The sequence below is a fragment of the Pholcus phalangioides genome, unplaced genomic scaffold, assembly GCF_987345545.1.
Source record: "Pholcus phalangioides strain wild (caught in Gottingen) unplaced genomic scaffold, Ppha-v1.0 ptg000017l_1, whole genome shotgun sequence".
Classification (NCBI taxonomy): Eukaryota; Metazoa; Arthropoda; class Arachnida; order Araneae; family Pholcidae; genus Pholcus; species Pholcus phalangioides.
This window is the reverse complement of record NW_028301610.1, coordinates 45,256,737-45,276,902: the sequence shown is the minus strand read 5'-3', so window position 1 is coordinate 45,276,902 and position 20,166 is coordinate 45,256,737. Positions and strand designations below refer to the sequence as shown.

General features: G+C 30.3%; 1 protein-coding gene across 1 annotated transcript in view; it reads left to right on the top strand.

The window, feature by feature from the left end:
• Window positions 1-9,142: 9,142 nt before the first annotated feature.
• The window catches only part of LOC149073508 (uncharacterized), a 63,076-nt gene continuing 52,052 nt past the window's right edge, over window positions 9,143-20,166 (top strand). Inside the window, exons 1-2 of the mRNA XM_089246216.1 lie at window positions 9,143-10,015; window positions 13,627-13,668. Coding sequence (XP_089102342.1) covers window positions 9,586-10,015; window positions 13,627-13,668 — 472 coding nt within the window. The 5' untranslated portion in view covers window positions 9,143-9,585. The remainder of the gene's footprint in view (window positions 10,016-13,626; window positions 13,669-20,166) is intronic.

Sequence of the window (20,166 nt, the reverse complement as noted above, 5' to 3'; positions counted from 1 at the left end):
TTTAGTTAAATTACAAACTTTTTATGAGTAAACCTTTAATTAATTAATTTAATGCATTTTTTTCAAAGTTAAAATTTAAAGTTAAGTTCAAAAATAAATTGTAAAAAATTTTTTAAAAATATTTTTAAAGATCAATTATAAATAAAAGTTCAAAAGTTACTCCGTGGTTCACCCCCCCATAAAAACGTATTGATTTTTTTTTACAAAAGCGGATGTGAATTGGTGTAATAGCTTATTTTAATTGAAAAAAAAACACATCAACACAGTAATTTCATTAATTAGACTGGATTTTTAATTAGATAAAGTGGTCAATTAAGGTTAAAATATAGTTTGCTTTGATTTTGATGCTATCAGCAAACAGATTAAAATCTTGCTTAGCGAAAAGTTGAATAGTTGCTTTCTTTTGAAATTCATTTTCCTTTAATTTATTGCGATTTTATGAAACACTGTACACGTAAAATTTCCATTTTCATTTGAACTCAAATTTTTTATGGCTCTCAAAAAATGACACCGCGAAGGAATCAACTCTTACAAGATAATTAATAATCGCACTTATATAGGCTTATTTGAAATAAGACTAATAGATACTCTTTCTAAAATACCAAAAGAATTAAGAAAAGAAATTGGTGTAATGGATTTTTTTCATCACTATGTTTTTGCCATGTATATTCAAATATATATACGGGACCTTGGGGTTAAAAACATGTTTAAATGATAATTTTACGTTTCTGTCTCCACAGGAAAAAATTTTTTTCAATGGGTCTTTATGAGAACGAATATTTAAAGCAATTTAGCATTTGTTGATTTGATTTTAGAAATTATATTGATCATCATATTTTAATTTTTTTACGTGTTATTGAGCATATAATTCTTCGTAAGCATCGGAATAGTGTTTTTAATGCTTTTTTATATGGAGGATTTTACGCCAAATGAGTGATAAAACCCCAAAAAGTGGAAGATGAATATTTCCGTAGTGTCCGCACGTCATCACCAATCGCTGTTGGCCAGCTTGAACGATTCATTCCAACATCTTTCGTATCATAACAAAAAAAAAAAATGTACATTTTCTTAAAAGAGGGAGACATGGCTGAGATGATGAAGATTGTTTGTTTATTGCCTTTATTATGTAGTTTTTTTTTCTCTCGAGAGGTGTTTTGGTTTTTCCTCGACATTTTCTCACCATCCACTCACTCTTCTCAATGCATGAATTGATTTCCATTGAATGTCCAAGCACCAGAGTTGCACACACAACAATGTACTCTCTCACACAAGGCAAGTTTCAGACAACAATAGCAGTATTTGCCCGACCCGGAACAGGTCTGTGGAATTATTGTTCACTCCCACTTTTAGTACCACCAGGGATAAATATGAAGTACCTACTCTTCACCATATATATGTCATAGAACTTTCTTTTTCACGAAAAAAAATTGGCTGAGGAATGTTATATTTTTCGATTACCATTTCCTGCTTCCTGAACTGATCTCTAACATAACCGATGAATTCATTGAAATACATTGATTCGTTGTTTGAATTCAGAATCAACTATAACTGACCTTGCTTGTTATAGAAGGTTGGGGGGAAAATGATATACGTAAATATGTTTAGGATGCATGGGAAATATAGTTATATATAGGTGTAATAAAATATTTGATATAATGCTTCTAGTAGCGACCTTGATAGAAATGATTACATGGTTCAAATGTCAAACAAGTTCACACTAGTAACAAGGATATATTTTATATTAGTAAATTTTATTATCATAGATATAATTTCATATTGAAATGAAAAAGTTTGTTTGTCTCAGGACGTTGAAATTTTTCGTGAGTGATAAATATTATAAGTAAAGGGATATCTGTATTGATGGAATTCTAAAAATAAATGTATTTTTAATCAATTTGTTTCGAAAAATTTTCTTTTCTACTAAATTTTAAAAAAATCTATTAATGTGAATGTAATTTTCAAAAATATGATTAATATTTCATCGAGAATCATTATTGTTGATTACACTGCTCAACAAAAGAAAAGAAAGTTTAGTGTTCTCAAGGAAGTTTCAACTGTTTTAATGTATATTTGGGCTGCTGATTTTTCAAAACTGGTGATACTTTTGCTGAATTGGCTCTAGTTTTCCAGAAATAATGCATATTCTCACTATTTCAATATAGTCGGAAGCCACTAATTTTATTTGTCGAATTTTCTATTTTTTTTCCTGTTTCATTCTATGCATTTATATCACCATCACACATCACTGGTCTATATATTTTGATATTAAGTTCGTTATTGAATTACATTTCGCACAGGTTCAGTGTGATTTTTATGATGCTTATGTATCACCATTGAAATTTAATTTTCACTTTATCTCAAGAACTGAATCTAATCTGACAAAACTAATGCCAGATTCGGATTCGGTGCCCCAAAAGTCACTGAAATATTCTCTGGGAGCAAAATAAGCGTTGAGCAGTGTTGTTGCTTTAAAAAATTTGATCATTAGTTATACATGAAATGAATAAATTCAATATGATTTAGCCATTTATCGATTAAGTTTTTGAAGGTCAATTAATAGAAAGACATTATTGGTTTTGAAGTTCATGATCCATTGCATTTTTTTGTATAGGTTACTGAATCGGCCTTTTAATTAATTTAAATTAGATTCATTCATGTATTTGAGAATTTAATTACCGTGGAAATCATAAAGTTGTTGAAAACTTATGAGAGAAATTGTTGTAGTAGTGACTTGTGTTGACGATTGTAGAATTAACTGGAAAATTATGATTTTTTTGGAATTGAGAAAATATTTCATTAGCTGATGATGACAGCGTCTATTTTTACGATGCATCAACTGTAGTTGTACAAAATTGTGTTCAGTAGGCTTACAGTTGTAGTTCTACTTACGTTACCCTGATTTACGTGATTTCGGAGTTCGCCATTTTCTGTGAAAAATTCTTGGTCCCTAAATTAAGCAAAATTCTTAAGCGTTGTGAGATTATAGCTGAGATGAGAAAAATATTTTAATTATATAACGTTATAATCAGAAAGGAATGTATTGTCCATTCAATCAGTAGGTTTATACCACATGTAGCCAAGCTGAACTAACTTTTTAGGTGCTAGAAGTAGAAACCAGGGAACCAGCGTAGGATTTCAACCTTGCTAGAAATTTTGGAAATCAATTTGAGCCTAATACTGTACATTTTGGTTAACAGCGATTTGTAGCAAGCAGCCCTTTGTTTCCACACTCTTTGGAAATTTTAGCAGTAATTATAGCAAATTGCATTTAAACCAATAAATTGTAATTTTTGGCAAAATTTAGTGACATCCCGTATTTAATATCGCAATTTCCTGCATTCTCTTCGATGGTGTATGGTGAACTTAAGTATGAAGGCATAATTTTATTTGAACCCGTATGGATATCACTAATATCAACTACAAAGGGTGAATAAATTTATCAAGTCTGCCGCGGACCATAGGTTGAGAAAAAATGGATTAAAGTGTTATCATGATGTTTTGGAGTAGTTTAAAAATTTAAATGACAATTTTTTAATAAAAGAAAGAAAAAAACCTGCTTTTTTTATTATACTTTTTTTTAAGAACGGTAGTGTTTTTCAGATGCCATAACATCTGATTTACATACTTCACAAATGCATTAAATACTGGTTGCAAAATTGCACCTCGATTTACGCGAATTCAACGTGCTTATTGTCGGTTTTTCCTATCGCGTAGCTTCGAGGTATTACTGTGTTAATTATTTCAATTACTGTATACGATAATGGTTTAGTTATTTAATCAATGCATATGAAAATAAGATGGAATAAAAAGTTTTTTTACTCGCATTTTTGTACATGCGGTTTGGAACGAGTTAGAAATTTTTTTAAATTATTGAATAGATCAAATTATTAAAAATATGCATTGTTGGTATACAAATGCTAGGTGAAATCCGTGTAAATTTGCGCAAAAATTTCTGCACCAAAAAGAATTCAAAGATTGCCTTGAAGATAGACTTACTCTAGACCAGTGGTTTTAAACTTAGGGCCATATGGCCCCCTGGTGGCCCTGGAATATTCTAAGGGGACCACGGGTGAAAATCAGATAGAAAGGGAGCCACGACAAGAGGTGAAGGGGGCCCACAACAGAGAGCTGTGAAGAAATAAACTTTTCAAGTGAAATATGGTGGGAAGAAATGTGATGTTCACAATTGAATCGGTTATTTCGAAAAGGGCTCAAATAGGTAAATTAGAATTTTTCAGAAGCCAAAAACTGAATACGGTCAAAGGTAATGAAGATAATAACATAATTTTTGATGGGATTATCTTGGACGTATTTTCTTATGCGTTTACCTAAAATTTATAATTTTACAAATTTTTCGGGGACCGAGATATAACCAAAAACATTTTTCCGAGATAGGTCCTTTTCGAAATGAACTGGTTGAAAAAATGGAAATAATGAATAAATAAATCGAGTAAAATTTTTTTATTTATAATAACAAACATTATTTTCATTGATAAACACACATTATTATTAGAAATATTTTTACAATTCAATTCAGCAGAGCTGTTCATACCACCAGTCACATCTTAACGGATGGGCCACGTGGATATGGTCCGTGGCCTTATTTCATAGGGGGCCCACATGATGAGGTCTGGTACTGTGATTTCCAGATGTAACTAACTGGAATGTTAACTAACTAAACTATGCAAGCTGCTACTTATACAGGATGTTCTGGGGTTTCAGAACATTTATTTGCTTGAGGTTCCATGATGTTGAGACGACCATGATTGAAACCTCCACGAGAAGGAAGCTTACTGAACTCAAATCCAGGGCAGGCGCGGATCCATGTCGATGTGTTGACGAGATAGTCCATTTATTGTATTGTTGAGTTGGATCGTCCCGTGTTTTACACAGACCTATTTTTCCCATATAATTCGGCTCTAGAGAGGATGATTTTCTTTATCCGTGTCTGGGGTCCAGAGTTACTGAGATGGATCTTATTAATTAAAATTTGTTTTTGTTCATTACAAATATATTTTTATGTTCAATTTAATAAGTAGAAAGGGTCTCGCTCTTGGATGAGAGTAAGGGGTCCTCGATACGACGAAAAGAAATATGGTCCATAGGGATCCATGGGCTGAAATACGTGGGAAACACACTGCTCTAGACCAGTAACTGAGGTAAATGAAGATAATACAGAAAAGAGAGGAAAATAAGTTTATTCAAAACTTCAAAAATAGTGTAAATTAAAACCATGAGAGAGAAAGAAATATAATATATCAATCAATAAAAATTTTATTAATATCCCAGTGATTTTTTTGAAATAAAAAATTCAATTTTCATATCTTTAGTTCACTGAATGGAAAAAATCTGACTCTTTTATTTTGAATTAAAAATTTCATTAATTCCTTTAAATTATTAAATGGATCAAGTTATCAGTCATTGCTCCTATAAATATATCGAAATAGTAGACGGTCTCTTTGAACCAAAATATTTTTTTTTTAAATAAAAATTTGACTTTTAATCTTTCAATGAATTTAATTGAAAGGTTAAAAAAACTCAATTGAAAATCTCATCAATTGGTAATTTTTTCAAAACAAAATTTCCGTTCCTTAAAATTCAAAACTTCCAATGCTTCTGTCCTATCAAAATTCCGAAAATTTTTTCTCAAATTGAAAAATTTAATTTTCATTCATTTAAATTCACTAAAGGAAAAAAAATGATTCAAATTTTAAATTTCGTTAATATCACAAATTTTTAAAATCAAACATAGTAAAATAAATCATCGAAATGAATTGATCATTCAAAATTTTTAATAAAAATAAAAATAATGATAATGAAAAAAAAATAATAACGATAATTAAAAAATATATATATATATATATATATTAATCAATTAAAAAATAAAATTAATGATCAGTTGAAATATGAAATTATAATGTAAATTTTAAAACTTTTTTATTCTATCGCCCCCTTCTTCAGAATTTTTCTCTCATCGTCCCCTAACTCAAGCCAACCCATAGGATCACATGTTATATAGCCCAGCGTTTCTCAACCTTTCTAAGCCCAAGGACAGTAAAATGTCTGAAACAATTCGACGGACCACTTGTATTCCATATTACGGGACATTCCGGTATTTTCAGTTGCGAGGAATTGCTTAATACATTTGTCCAGGTTATTCAACGATGCTATTTAAATTTGTAATGTTTACTAAAATCGTAAATAAATAGCGTTTTCATAATTATTATAATAACTATGGCTATAACTACACATATATTAATCGTACGTATATATATATCTGTCAGGTTCAACGTTTTTTTCCTCAATTTTTCAGTGATTTTAACTACAATAAGAGATTTTGCCGACTTATGACATCATTTTTGATCACAATTGTCTACGTCCCATATTTTACCGTATTTAAGATCCCAGTTACCTTTATTTTTCTTAGTGCAATATGGTCATCTATTTATCTGAATGCTTTTTTGTCAAATGCATTTTTCTTTACTGCGATTTGTAAGCACCGTTTATTTCCCCCACTTTTCACCCACACCCATTTTTGCAGTAATAAACATTTGTCATAAATTATATTTTTGTTTGCCCACAATCAATGATATCCCACCTTTAGGATCGTAATTTCCCGCATTTTCCTTGATGATGCATGGTGAACCTGAGTATGGAGGTACAATTTTTATTTGAACACATATGTGGATATCAGCAATATCAATTACAACAATTGAATAATATTTCATTCAGCTAGAATCGAATTATCCAGCCTGCGGACCACCTCTGGTCCTCGGACCATAGGTTGAGAAACGCTGTTATAGCCTATTCGTAGCTTCTATCGCCCCCTGGTCCACTCCACTGCCACCCCCCCCCCCAAGGGGCGATATTGACCAATTTGGGAAGCACTGATTTAAATGAAAAACAAGGGATTTCGAATTTTAATAATACCCTCTAATTTTTTTTTATGAATGTAATTATAATCAATTATAATGAATTATAATGAATTAATTATAAAATAATTAATATTTTTTTTAATCTTTGAAAATATGAAAAATTCAAGAAATGAGTAATGTATGATTTTTGATAGCGTTAATGTTGAATTATTTAATTTTTTGAAACAAAATTGTTTCCAATTGAATTTCAAATTATCAGTTTCGTTGAACTTTTTGTGGGGGGGGGAGGGGGTTGACAGAGCTCCAGCCGTGGGACCCGGGATGATTCTCATCATTTTTTTGTTTTTTCATACCATAAATTCACTATAAAGGGGCCAGTAAAAAGTCTGGTCTGGGGGCCCGCCATCCCAGCCTAGAGGCCCTGCTCCAGAATGTGGGGGCCATGGGGTGAATGAGACAGGGCACATATTCGGTTGGGGAGATTAACAGTTGGTGAGAAAATTTTGAAAAGAGGCAAAAATCAAATTAAAAAAAACTCATAAAAGTGACTAATTTACGAGGAATACACACTTACATCATATATCGTTAAAATAAATCACATTCAATAATTGACATTTTTAATAATAATATTTTTAAAAAAAGTATATTCTCAATATAATATTTTAGATCGAAATTCAATTTAAATTACTTTGAATGAAAAAAAAATTTAAATTTTAGCAATATATCGCTAATTTTTTGAATAAAAATATATTCTAAATTTTTAATTTCAAAAATATCTTCTAATTTTCTAAATGACAGTTTTAGAATTAGACAAAATATTCGAAAATATATTTCAAAAACAAGAAATAATGTGTGTTAAATAAATTTTTTAACCTTTTTTTATTTTTTTTAATCTTTAAAAATATGAAAAATCGGAAAAGAGTCAGTATGATTCATTGATAATGTTAATAATGGCTTTCAATTTCAAGTTGGTGGTTTTGTTGAATTTTTTGCCAATATAAAAATTCCCTAATATTTTTTAATATATATGTACAATAATAATTTTTAACACAAATTTTTAATAATTTTTTAAATATAAATTATTCATGATTTTTTAATATAAATTATTAATATTTTTTAATATAAATTATTAATATTTTTTAATATAAATTATTAATATTTTTAATATAAATTATTAATAATGTTTTTAAATCTTTACAAATATGAAAAATCGGAAATGAGTCTATATGATTTTTTGATAATGTTAATTATTGTTAAACTATTTGGTTTTTTATATTTCGAATTGACGGTTTCGCTGAATTTTTTCAAATATTAAAGTTTAATATTTTTAAATATGAAAATGTTTAATATTTTTTAATATAAATGTTAAATTTTTTTATTATAAATTTTTAATTTTTTAATATAAATTTTCAATTTTTTAATATAAATTTTTAATTTTCTAACATAAATTTTTAATTTTTTAATATAAGTTTTTAATTTTCTAACATAAATTTTTAATTTTTTTAAATATAAACGTTTAATGTTTTTTAATACATGCATGTTTAGTGATTTTTTTAATCTTTAAAAAATTAAAAATCGGAGAAATAAGTCATATGTATGATTTCTTGATAATATAAATGTTTGTAATTTTTTAAATATAAATGTTTGTAATTTTTTAAATATAAATGTTTGTAATTTTTTAAATATAAATGTTTGTAATTTTTTAAATATAAATGTTTGTAATTTTTTAAATATAAATGTTTGTAATTTTTTAAATATAAATGTTTGTAATTTTTTAAATATAAATGTTTGTAATTTTTTAAATATAAATGTTTGTAATTTTTTAAATATAAATGTTTGTAATTTTTTAAATATAAATGTTTGTAATTTTTTAAATATATAAATGTTTCATATTTTTTTCAAATATAAAATATTTAACAATTTTTTAATATAAATGTTTATTAATTTATTTTAATCTTTAAAAAACGAAAAATTCGAAAAAAAAGTCATTCATATGTATGATTTCTAGAAACAGAAATGTTTAATAATTTTTTAATGTTTAAAAATATGAAAAATCTTGAATGAGTCAGTAGGATTTCCCGATGATGTTAATTATTGTTTCAAATTGGCGGTTTCGCTGAATTTTTTTTCGAGGAGGGAAACCAGACAGGACACATGGTTGGAGGGGAGGCAAAGTTGAATATTTGGTGAGAAAACTTCGAAAAGAGGGAAAAAATGAAAAAAAAGAAAACACATAGAAGTGACTCTAAACTACGTGGAACACACACTCACACCAGGGCCCCCAAAAAGCTTCTTCTCTCTCTCACTCCTCTTCTTTCTCTATAGGGAGAAGTGAGAGAAAGAGAGAGAGAGAGTGGGGCAACCATACACGCCAAACTCGCGGCATTTGGAGCTTGCTAGCGGAAACGCAAAGTCATTGGACGCCTCGCAGCCACACGCTGGTAGCGTCCCTTGTTTATGCTGCACGCATTACAACGATTCCTTCAAGTTAAGTGTAAAAGTTAATACAACACAACGGGAGGACAACAACAACAACAAAATTATTATTAACAACTAGGTACAGCTGGAAATGTTCTGAGAAAATCAATGTCGATGGAGATCAAATATGTAGGCGGTGAGAATTCGGACCGCAGTTTGTAACCGAGATATTATTCATCGATATTATAGAATCATTATTAAAAAAATTGAGAGAGATATAGAAACAAAAAAAATGAGTTCGAACACGTTTATGGACAGTTTCCTGAATAGCAAGTACGCCAGTGACGCAGTATCCCCGGCCGCGGCATTACAAGGGTACAGCCATCAACATAGGATGTACCCTTATGGATCTCTGTCGCCTCAGTCGTCGGTCGCTGTATCCGGTACCTTGTACTACACGTCGAATGCGGCGGATCTGGCCAAGTCGTGCCGTTACAACTCGACGGGGGCTGGTAATGGCTTGGACATTTCTGGGTCGGGTTACGCGTTTAATCTACAGAACTGTGGAGTGGCCGGTCCGGGTTCGATGATGACCCCGGCTCAATTTCTCACGCACCCGGCCTCCGACTTAGCTTCGACATTGTCACCGTGCTCACAGCTTGGCTACAGGCAACTCGACCCTCTACCAGACGTTCCAAGGTATCCCTGGATGTCCATCGCCGGTAAGATGCTAATCTTTTTCACGTTTTCTTTTTGACTATGTATAGAAAATCTCGCTCTTTTCTTGCTCCTCCTGAATGTACTCTATTGTGAAGAAAAACCCAATTGTTCACGGACCCTGTCCAACGTAACAATACGCAAGGAATATGTCAATAGTAAGGGGGGTAGGAATTGACGCGAAGAGTTTCTACATAGGTGTTTATGATGCCTTTAGGCTCAGTTTCCCTCATCACTCTTTTCATTGGGGATCAATCCAGACTGAAAATTCACACCATACCTTAAGCATTACTTGAAAAGAATTTTTGTCCATCATAGAATTATTTTCCCTACATTTTCACATTGTTTAAAAAATATTTTGTCCTCATATTTTCACATTTTTAAAGAAATATTTTGTTCATCATTTCATAAATAATCTGTGAGAATACATTTATAGTCATTCTCACACTACAACCGATACTGATCTCTCAAATTATTGTATGCTATTATGTACATTATAAATTATCAAACTATTACAATTATAACAACAAAAATAAGATCTTATTAATTAAAGCAAATTGAAACCAATCTAACGAATTAATACATATAATTGAGATTTCAATTATTTTTTCCGAAATTTTCAATTCTATATTTTATAATGGATTAACGCTCTTACTGATGTTGGTAGGATTTCGTGTTGTATCAATTAATTTTAGTTATTCCCCTCACGTTAATTTATCTGCACGATAAAGAATATAAGATTATACAATTACAAAATCTGAAAATAATTCGTTATTTTAATCATCGCAAAATATTACATAATTTATGCTATAATTTTTTTCAAGGCTATTTAATCAGTTAATTTTTTTTTAAATTTTATTTGAACAGTTGATCAGTTTATTCAACATTAATTGTGTTGATCATACTATAATATTTACAGTTATCTCTTTTTGAAATGCTACAAATTCGTGAATAAATTTAGTAAAAAACTGAAAATATATGCCTATATAGCTTTTCATGTGAATAACATAAAATTATGATGTAGTTAAAAATTAATGAAAGTGAAGAAAAATATGTTAGAAGAAGCAAAGTTTATGAAGAATCAAGATTGAAGATTTAGACAAGACTGAAGAGAGAAATGAAGATAAGAAGATAATGAAGAAAGAAGATGTGAGAAGAAAAATACTGAGAAAATATATATTTTTTAAAAAATTTAACTTTTTGCGAGATTTTAACCACAATGAAACCAATTCCAAATTTACATAGTGAAATAACTATTAAACATTACTGATTTTTAATCTAATAATATCTATTAGAAAAAAAGTATTAATTAATAACTTACGATAAAAATATTTATACTATAAAAATCGAGTCATAATAATCATTTATTAATAGCAACAAATATATATATATAGACTTTCTAGGATTACTTAAAAATTTGAGTAATTTCAAATATATTTAAATTATCAGCAGATGAATGAATTTCCATCTTTAAGTTAGATTTATAAATACTTTACTTCAATTTTCTATGCTTCAATGTTCAATTATCCCATCATCAATACTAACAATTGCATGTTCAATAATGCACTAAATTATTATTAAAGATATCAGCACAATATTTTTTCAAAATTCTTAAAATTTATTACCAACGTTATTAATGATATAGGCTTACACACAAAATCCAGTAACAAATAGAACAGACATAGCATTTAATTGTGTGGTGTGAAAAATTATAAAACATATATATTTCTTAAAACTCTGATAATCCCTCATAGATTTTTATTATACCCAGAATGAGACCAACACATCAACACTTCAATCCACATTATAATTGCATCCAATCTCTATTTTTCCTTTAACAGTCGATTTGACGTACACCTGAAATAAAAATGGTGATTTCCTAATGCATGTAATAATCTAAATTCGGTATTTTTTAACGTTTTTATTGCTTTCTTTGGAGATTAAAATCACCCTTTGTTAGTATAAAATGATTCTGAGATGAACAAGGATACTTTCAACAGCTTCCAACAGTTTTATAGTTACAAATGCTTCCTTATGCTTAGATTTATGTGCGTTTTAGGGAAATATAGTAAACAATTTCGCTATTTTTATCAAAACCGATGCTTATCCTTTTGGGTTTTTAGACTTTTTCCACGTGATTCTTTACGTTCACATTTTCATTAAAATGTCAATTCATCATTAAATCATGCTCATGATTTTTAGTGAGCTCGGAATGAAAATTTCACTTATCATGAAGGCGACCTTGTAGTTCGAATGGGGTATAAAAATTTGAATTGAATCTACTTGGACCAAATATTACAAGATAAATTATTATCCGAAAATTATATAAATCAACGGAGCGCCTCCAAGAATTTGACAATTGTTAATGGGTTGTTGTAACAATTTCATGGACACAAGGAAAGCTATTCGGAGCGGCTAAGTGTTTATGATGAGGGAGAGATACTCTTAATGATTAGCTATCGCGGTTCCCTTTGGAGCGATCAACTTGGGGAACGAACTGATTTGCAAAAGGCCTCTATTTATGATGCCTCGCTTAGCTTTAAGCACTAAGGTATACAAAGTGCCTACTTACTTAGGATTATGCAAATCCTCCGTGTAGTTAATGGACTTTCAAAAGCCCGTATTTACAAGAGAAGGGTAGGCATTGAAGGAATCATCATTATTGGTATGATAATATAAAAAATTGTATTGGAAATAAGATAACAGGCCTGAGAAATGTACAATTTTTAGTTCCATCTATTAAGTTGATGTTAGTGCTTTATCATTGCGTGTGATCACGTCGAAACTCTTTGATGTTGTGTTAGTGGAGCCGTTGAGAATTTAATCATGATATATATTTGCGATAGCTCATAATCGTCACCATGATTTCGGTATCAAGATTATTCTCATTAATAATATTATTTGTGTTTTTCTTGAACGGAAATTAATTTCTTTTAGTGCATTTCTGCAAGGTAATGGTTTTTTTTTTTTATAAATTTTCCAATTGGGTATTTCTTCACTTTTTCAAACATGGTAATAGCATGCTCGATGAATGTCTTTAGTGAAATTTATCTCTAATAATTATATGCATGTGAAATAATTTTTTGTTGCATATCGCGGTCTTTAAGTTTATCTCTATCTCGTGTATAATAAGTCAACAGTTTTGATTTTAAAATCAATGTGTAAATAGGCTACAGATAATAGCATCAATAATCGAGTTTTTTTTCATGTATGCTTTAAAATATTTGGTAACAAGTATTAATAATAAGAAAATTTTATTTATGTATACATTTAATATTTTTGAATTTGAATTTTAGATAAACATTCAGTTAACGTAAATAATTTATCAAAAAAGAAACACGAGTAAAATTTCCCGTTTTTTCCCCTTACTAAAATATTCTTATGCATGTTCTCACTTTGTTGTTATTACTATTATTACTATTATTGAAATATATATATATTTTTTAAGTATCCTTCCCAATTGAAAAGACAGTTATTTGTGTAATGACAGAGAAAAAAAGAAAATATTCTCGGTGTTAAATGTTTTATATTTGTGATGGATACCATGTGTTTTGGATTTAATTCCCTATTTCTAGATTTAAGAAGCAAATTTTAATTAGCATAAAATTTTATGCAGGATGGACAGACTCTCTCCATGCCGGATACAGATCCTTAAGAAGTAGGTGCCTATCCACCTAATTATCATGATTTCTGTAATAATAGTAATAATGACATGATAATGTACAATACATAATTGTTTTTATACTAGCCATTGATTAAAGTTAGGAAGAGAGTTTTTAGGAAATGCTGCGTGTGGTTTTTCGGTTCGTATATCAATACAATGGAGATTTTCAAAGAACACCATAAGTATATACAACATATGCAGGATTCCCAAAGTTGATTTTAAAGTACCCAGTTTTATAATTACGAACAAATTCGATTATAATGACATCGGTTGTTACGACTACTCCCTTTTTAACGTAAATAAGCAGCGATCCCGACAAATAACTATAGACAGTTATATTAACAAACTTCGCTTTTAGCGTCAACGATGTGAAATGATCTCTTGGATATAATGACATATTTTTTAGCACTTCAATTTCAATTTTCTTCTACTTTTTTTTTCAAGAAACTTGGGATTAGAGCTGAAAACATTTCGGAAAAATATTAGACTTTCTCTGATAATAAAAACAGAATTCGTTTCATAATATTATCGATCATTGTTCAGTATCTATCCATTAGACATAGGAGCATTGTAAGAGTTCCTAGAAGCCATGGATCTTCATCGATTTCTTTACTATCTATAGAAAACTAAAACTACCGCTTCAGGAATCCTGAACTCTGTTCACTCAATGCAATGGTTATCCCTCCATGCTTTATCCTTTATTTGAAGGGACATATAGAATTCACTTCATAGCCTACTTTGAAAAATAGGCCTATGTCAAGAATAAAAAAAACTCATACTTGTTTTTAACATCGATCCCGATTTCAAATATGTTGTTTGAGTCTTTGTATACGACTTCTTTGTCCTGGGGATGGTACACGCTTTGTTCATGTAAGGGTAATGTTGACTATTTTATTATAGTTTTTGATTACGTATTTCCTATTAACATCCTAAAAATCTCAACCTCGGTTATAACGACAAAATTTCCCAGTCCCACACACAGTTGGTGTATTTCAAAAATTCCAGTGTGTATCGTAATCAGGACCGTCTTAACAGCACTATGAGCCCTCGGGCAAAGTAAAGTTCTGGACCCTACCTGATTGAAGTACCTGTCTATCAATTTTTATTCACAAAAATCTTGGTAATAAATCTCATTTCGATGAGGCCACTCTATGCAATTGGGGCTCTTGGGCCGTGCCTGGTTGCATTTTAAGACGGTCCTGGATAAGAATGAATACTTTAAACCAGGGGTTATCAAACTGTGCGCCGTGAAGTGATCACCCTGACAAAGATTTTTCGAAAATATTCTTTGTTACTGTTCCGGTGGAGCTCGCAGATAAGCATTGAATAGGAAACGGTCGCCGCGGGTGGAAAAAGTTTGAGAACCCCTATCTTAAATCATTTCTAACATCATGATCATAACTTGCGTACTGATATAAGCAATTCATACGTTAGATATTATATTAATTGCTATTTCAAATATAAAATATGTGCTGTAGACATTACCATCTAATTTATAGAAAAACTAATAAATGGGAGATAAATCGTGAATTTTTAGAATTCAGACTAACTTCACAATCGAATCATAATTCAAGCAATTTTCTGATGCATATATCAGCCAACAGATTCATTTATACAAATACAAATACAACGCCACAACAGGCAAAATGCCCAACGAGGTGGCTGAGAAAAAGATGCCCGTAACAAATATGGATGTCATATATTTAAAAAATACACAACCCAATTAAAAACTATAAACTAAACTAGTGAGACATACAGTATATTTTAGAATACCACATTTCTGTTTATAATTAATTAAGAAATGATGCGCATGAAAAATACAGACGAATGCATTGAGATTGCTGATTCAAAAAAAATCAGCCGTATAATAAACTGATTGTTGATAGTCGACATTCGATTTTGTGTCTGGAGTAGTCTTATTTTATTTATTCTGAATGATTATGCAAGTTGGTCAGTTTTATATTTTGATAATGGCTATTTTGTCGGTTTTCGATTCATTGACAGTCATATTATGTCCAAAGTCGTCATCTGAAATTTCATTATGAATAGAAATATATTCCATGTCTTGAATAATTTCTATGAAAAATTTCTCATAATTTCAACTTGCATACTAGTTTCAGAGACACATGGATTAAAAAAATTAAAATCTTGTCTTTATATGTATGATATTTTTCTCTTATGCCGTTCCGCTAATTCTATTTGTGCGTTCAAATGTTATTTTATATTGTCACTTTCAAAATTGGCTCTGAGAAATCAAATAACTTATCTATCTTTTTAAAAAATAAAAACAGCTATATCGTTTATAAATTGTGTGCTGAAGACATTTGCCGATAATACACGTTGCCCGTTTAATAATAGACCCTGTGTGCAGTTTAATTTACATAAAAATTCATAAATAACTGTGTGAAAGATATTTTTCTAACCGAGAGTCAATTCATAATCACAGCATTATTCAAGCAATATCCAGATTCATATACAAAATAATCAACAACATTTATCTAACAGATTTAGAATCTGAAGCCACAACTCAAATTGCGCAACAAGGTGGCTGGAAAAAGAACTAGAAAAAAGGCAAAAAATGTAGAATATTTCCAGAGGGGTATTTTAAAACGGCATCTTTTCATACATAATCGAGAAATTATACATATGAAGTACGATATAGGAGTGTATTGAGTCTGATTTAAAAAAAATCAACTGTATTTATATTTACATAATATAGCAATTTATTGATCATAATCGGCTTTCGAGTAGGCTATCTTACTTGAGTCTTGATGGTTATGCACAAGTTGGTCATTTTGTTACACTTTGATAATGGATTTTTGTCGGTGTTCGATTCATTGGCAGTCACATTATACATGTCGTAATATTTTTTTTCAGTGTAATCATCTGAAGTTTCATTATGAATATTCCATATCTTGAAGAATTTAAAACAATTCTCATAATCATAACTTGCATATTGGTTTGAGAGGCCGATTTTGGTCATGAATTGCGTGCCGAAGATATTTCTGATCATATTTTTTTCATAGAAAAATTCATGAACGTAAGGTAAAATGACATTTTTCAAACTGAGACTAAATTCATAATCACATCATTATTTAAGCAATATAAAGAGATTCATATACACAATAATTGATTCTAATAGATACTAATACAAAATCTGAAGCCACAACAGGCAAATTGTCGAAGAATGCGATTAAAAAAAAAGTATATTTCAGAGGAACAGGACCAGAAAACTAGGGGTGGGGGGGGGAACTGCCTCGTGTTGCAAAATTTAGAGGGTGGCAGTTTTATATAGGTGGGAACAAAGAACACCGTTATAAAATTTTCGAATTTCAAAGTTGTGGGGGCGACAAAATAATGTCCGTGCGGCTGAATCATGCCTTGCCCCGGGCGGGAAAAATCCTAGTTACGGCCTTGTTTAGGAATACTGCTGTATATATTCATTAATTTAGAAATGATACACATGAAGCAACATAGAGGCATATGTATTGAGTCTGATTTAAAAATAATCAGCTGGTCACATAATCGACATTCGATTTGTATGGAGTATTTTACTCGAGCCTAAATGGTTATGCAAGTTGGTAATTTTTCTACTTTGATAATGAACTTTTGTGGGTTTTCGATTCATTGTCAGCCACATTATAGAGAAATTATCACATTAATCGAGAGATGATGCGTGTATGAAGTAAGATATAATAAGACGGCCCTGGTTTGACGAAATTACTAATGCTCTTTTCAAAGTTATTTCGAGTGAAATAACGCAATTATGAGCAAAATATTTAATTGCTATATATATAAAAATGTTTACTTATACTTACGAGCTCGTAAGGTTAAAAAAAAGCCTGCACGTTTTTGAACAAGTCGAATCCGACAGTTATTATCGGGATGTACCATATAATGCGTTTATCTAATTTTACTCCGGTTTCTATGCTTTGCAAGTTAATCATTTTTCTACTTTGAATAATGGGTATTTTTGTCGGTTTCCGATCCGGTCGTAATAGTTTGTTTCACATACAAAGTCATCATCTGATATTTATTACATACACATTTTGAATATTTCCTAAAACATTTCTCATAATAACTTACTTGTTTGAGAGACCGCGATCTCGGTTATAAGTTGTGTGTGCTGCAGATACTGCTGATTATATTTCATAGGAAATCTCATAAATGTAAGATAAAATCAAAATATGTTTTAGAGAAATATTTAAAAATACTTTTTTGTATTGGGAGGGGGGGGGGTACAGGGGTGCATAGCTAACGACTCTCACCATAAATTACTGGCGAACCGCTGATCCAATAGGCATACTTCCAGTTGGAAAAAGTATCCAAATAACGTGTGAAACTCAGATACGTCCTTTATATTGCAGGGGTTTGTATAGTTATTAAAATAAAAAATAATAATAATAACTTTTTATACGGACACCCTGTCCTCAAAAACCGAATCATAAAGTTGATGCAATGTCTCTCCTGAGGCCAATAGAGCAAATTCCACGTTTCTAAGTGCACATTTGCAAAGATATTTGAATTCACAAACCGGAGAAAAGTTGGGAAAGAACAGCATGAATGAGGGAAAAAGAATTTTCCGTTAGTTTAATATATGATGTTTCCCCCCCCCCAACTTTTCTCCGAGTTTTGAATTCAATCATTTCGGCGAATGTCACACTTAGAAACGTGGAATTCTTTTTTGTTGACATCAAGAGAGACAGGGCAATAACATTCTAATTGAGTTTTTGAGCACAGGGTGTCCGTATAAAAAAAATTTAATTTTTTTCATTCATTTTAATAACTATACAGCCCCTTGCAATACGAATGACGTATCTGAGTTTCACACGTTATTTGGATACTTTTTTGAACTGGAAGTATGCCTCTAGGATCAACGAATCATGGTAATTTGCGATGCAAGCTGTTAGCTATGCACCCTGTATAATGGAGAAGTGATACACATGAATTAATGTAGAGGAATGTATTGATTGTCTGATTTAAAGAAAAAAAATCAGATTGATCATAATCGACATTAAATTTTGTGAAGTATTTTACTCGAGTCTAATTATGTGTGCATGGATCGATTATGCAAGTTAGTCATTTTCCAACTTTGATAATGGACTTTGTCAGTTTTCGATTCATTGTCAGTCACATTATAGATGTTTTAATATTTTGTTTCAAAATCGTTATCCTAAATTTCATTACGAATAAGAAAATATTTAACATCTTGAATAATTTCTAAAAAATTCTTGCATTTACTCTCGTAATTCCATACGCGACTTTTTTTTCTTTTAATGCTGTTCCGACAATTTTGTGTTTGTGCGTTGAAATGGAAACGTATATAGTGTCGACTTTTTTGAAATTGGTTCTGCCAAACTAAATAAATTATATACCTATCTAAAAAAAATTAAAATAGCTATATCGGTAATAAATTGTATACTGAATAGATTGTTGATACCTAATTAATAGAAAAATTCTCATAAATCAATGATCGTATTTTCCTAACTGAGAGTCCATTCATAACCACATCAACATTCAAGCAATATAAAGAGAGATTCTTATACTGTACAAAATAATTAATCACATCTAACAGATACAAATACAAAATCTGAAGCTACAACAGGTAAATTGAACAACAACGTGACTGGAAAAAAAATTAAGAAGAAAAGGCAAAGAATGTAGAATTTTTCAGAGGGGTATTTTTTAAAATATCATCTTTCAAATACAAATACAACACCACAACAGGCAAAATGCCCAACGAGGTGGCTGAGAAAAATTAGCCCATAACAAATATGGATGTCATATACTTCAAAATTACAGCAACCCTAATTAATAAAAAAACAATTACAAAAACTAGAAACAGTATATATACATGATAAAATATTATACAATACCCATAAAGAATACCTATGGCTGTCTTATCCTAAGTATGGATAGCTTCTCGATTCACCCCAACATATTTATCGTATTTCTTTTTAAACGTGTTTTCGTACATAATCGAGAAATGATACACATGAAGTAAGATATAGAAGGAATGTATTGAGTCTGATTTAAAAAAAAAAAAAAAGTCAGCTGAATGATCATAATCGGCATTCGACTTTTATGGAGTATTTTATTCGAGTCTTAATGATTATGCAAGTTGGTCATTTTTCTATTTTGATAATGGACTTTTGTCGGTTTTCGATTCATTGTCAGTCACATTATAGATGTCGTAATATTTTGTTTCAAAGTCATCATCTGAAATCGCGTTGTTTGAACAAACATAAAAGAACATCAAACAGCAGCTAAAAAATAAATAAATAAATAAAAAATAAAATAAATGGAAATGTGCACGAGGAAGTAACGCACGCTGCTTGAATGAATAAACCTCACACACACGAGCTATTTTTTTTACTTTATTTTTCTCCTCATTATATGTATGTATATATATATATTGCTAGCCTTGATCTTTTTTGGATTCTGATCACGATGCGACTAAAACCCCCGAAATGAAGTGAAATGATTTACAAT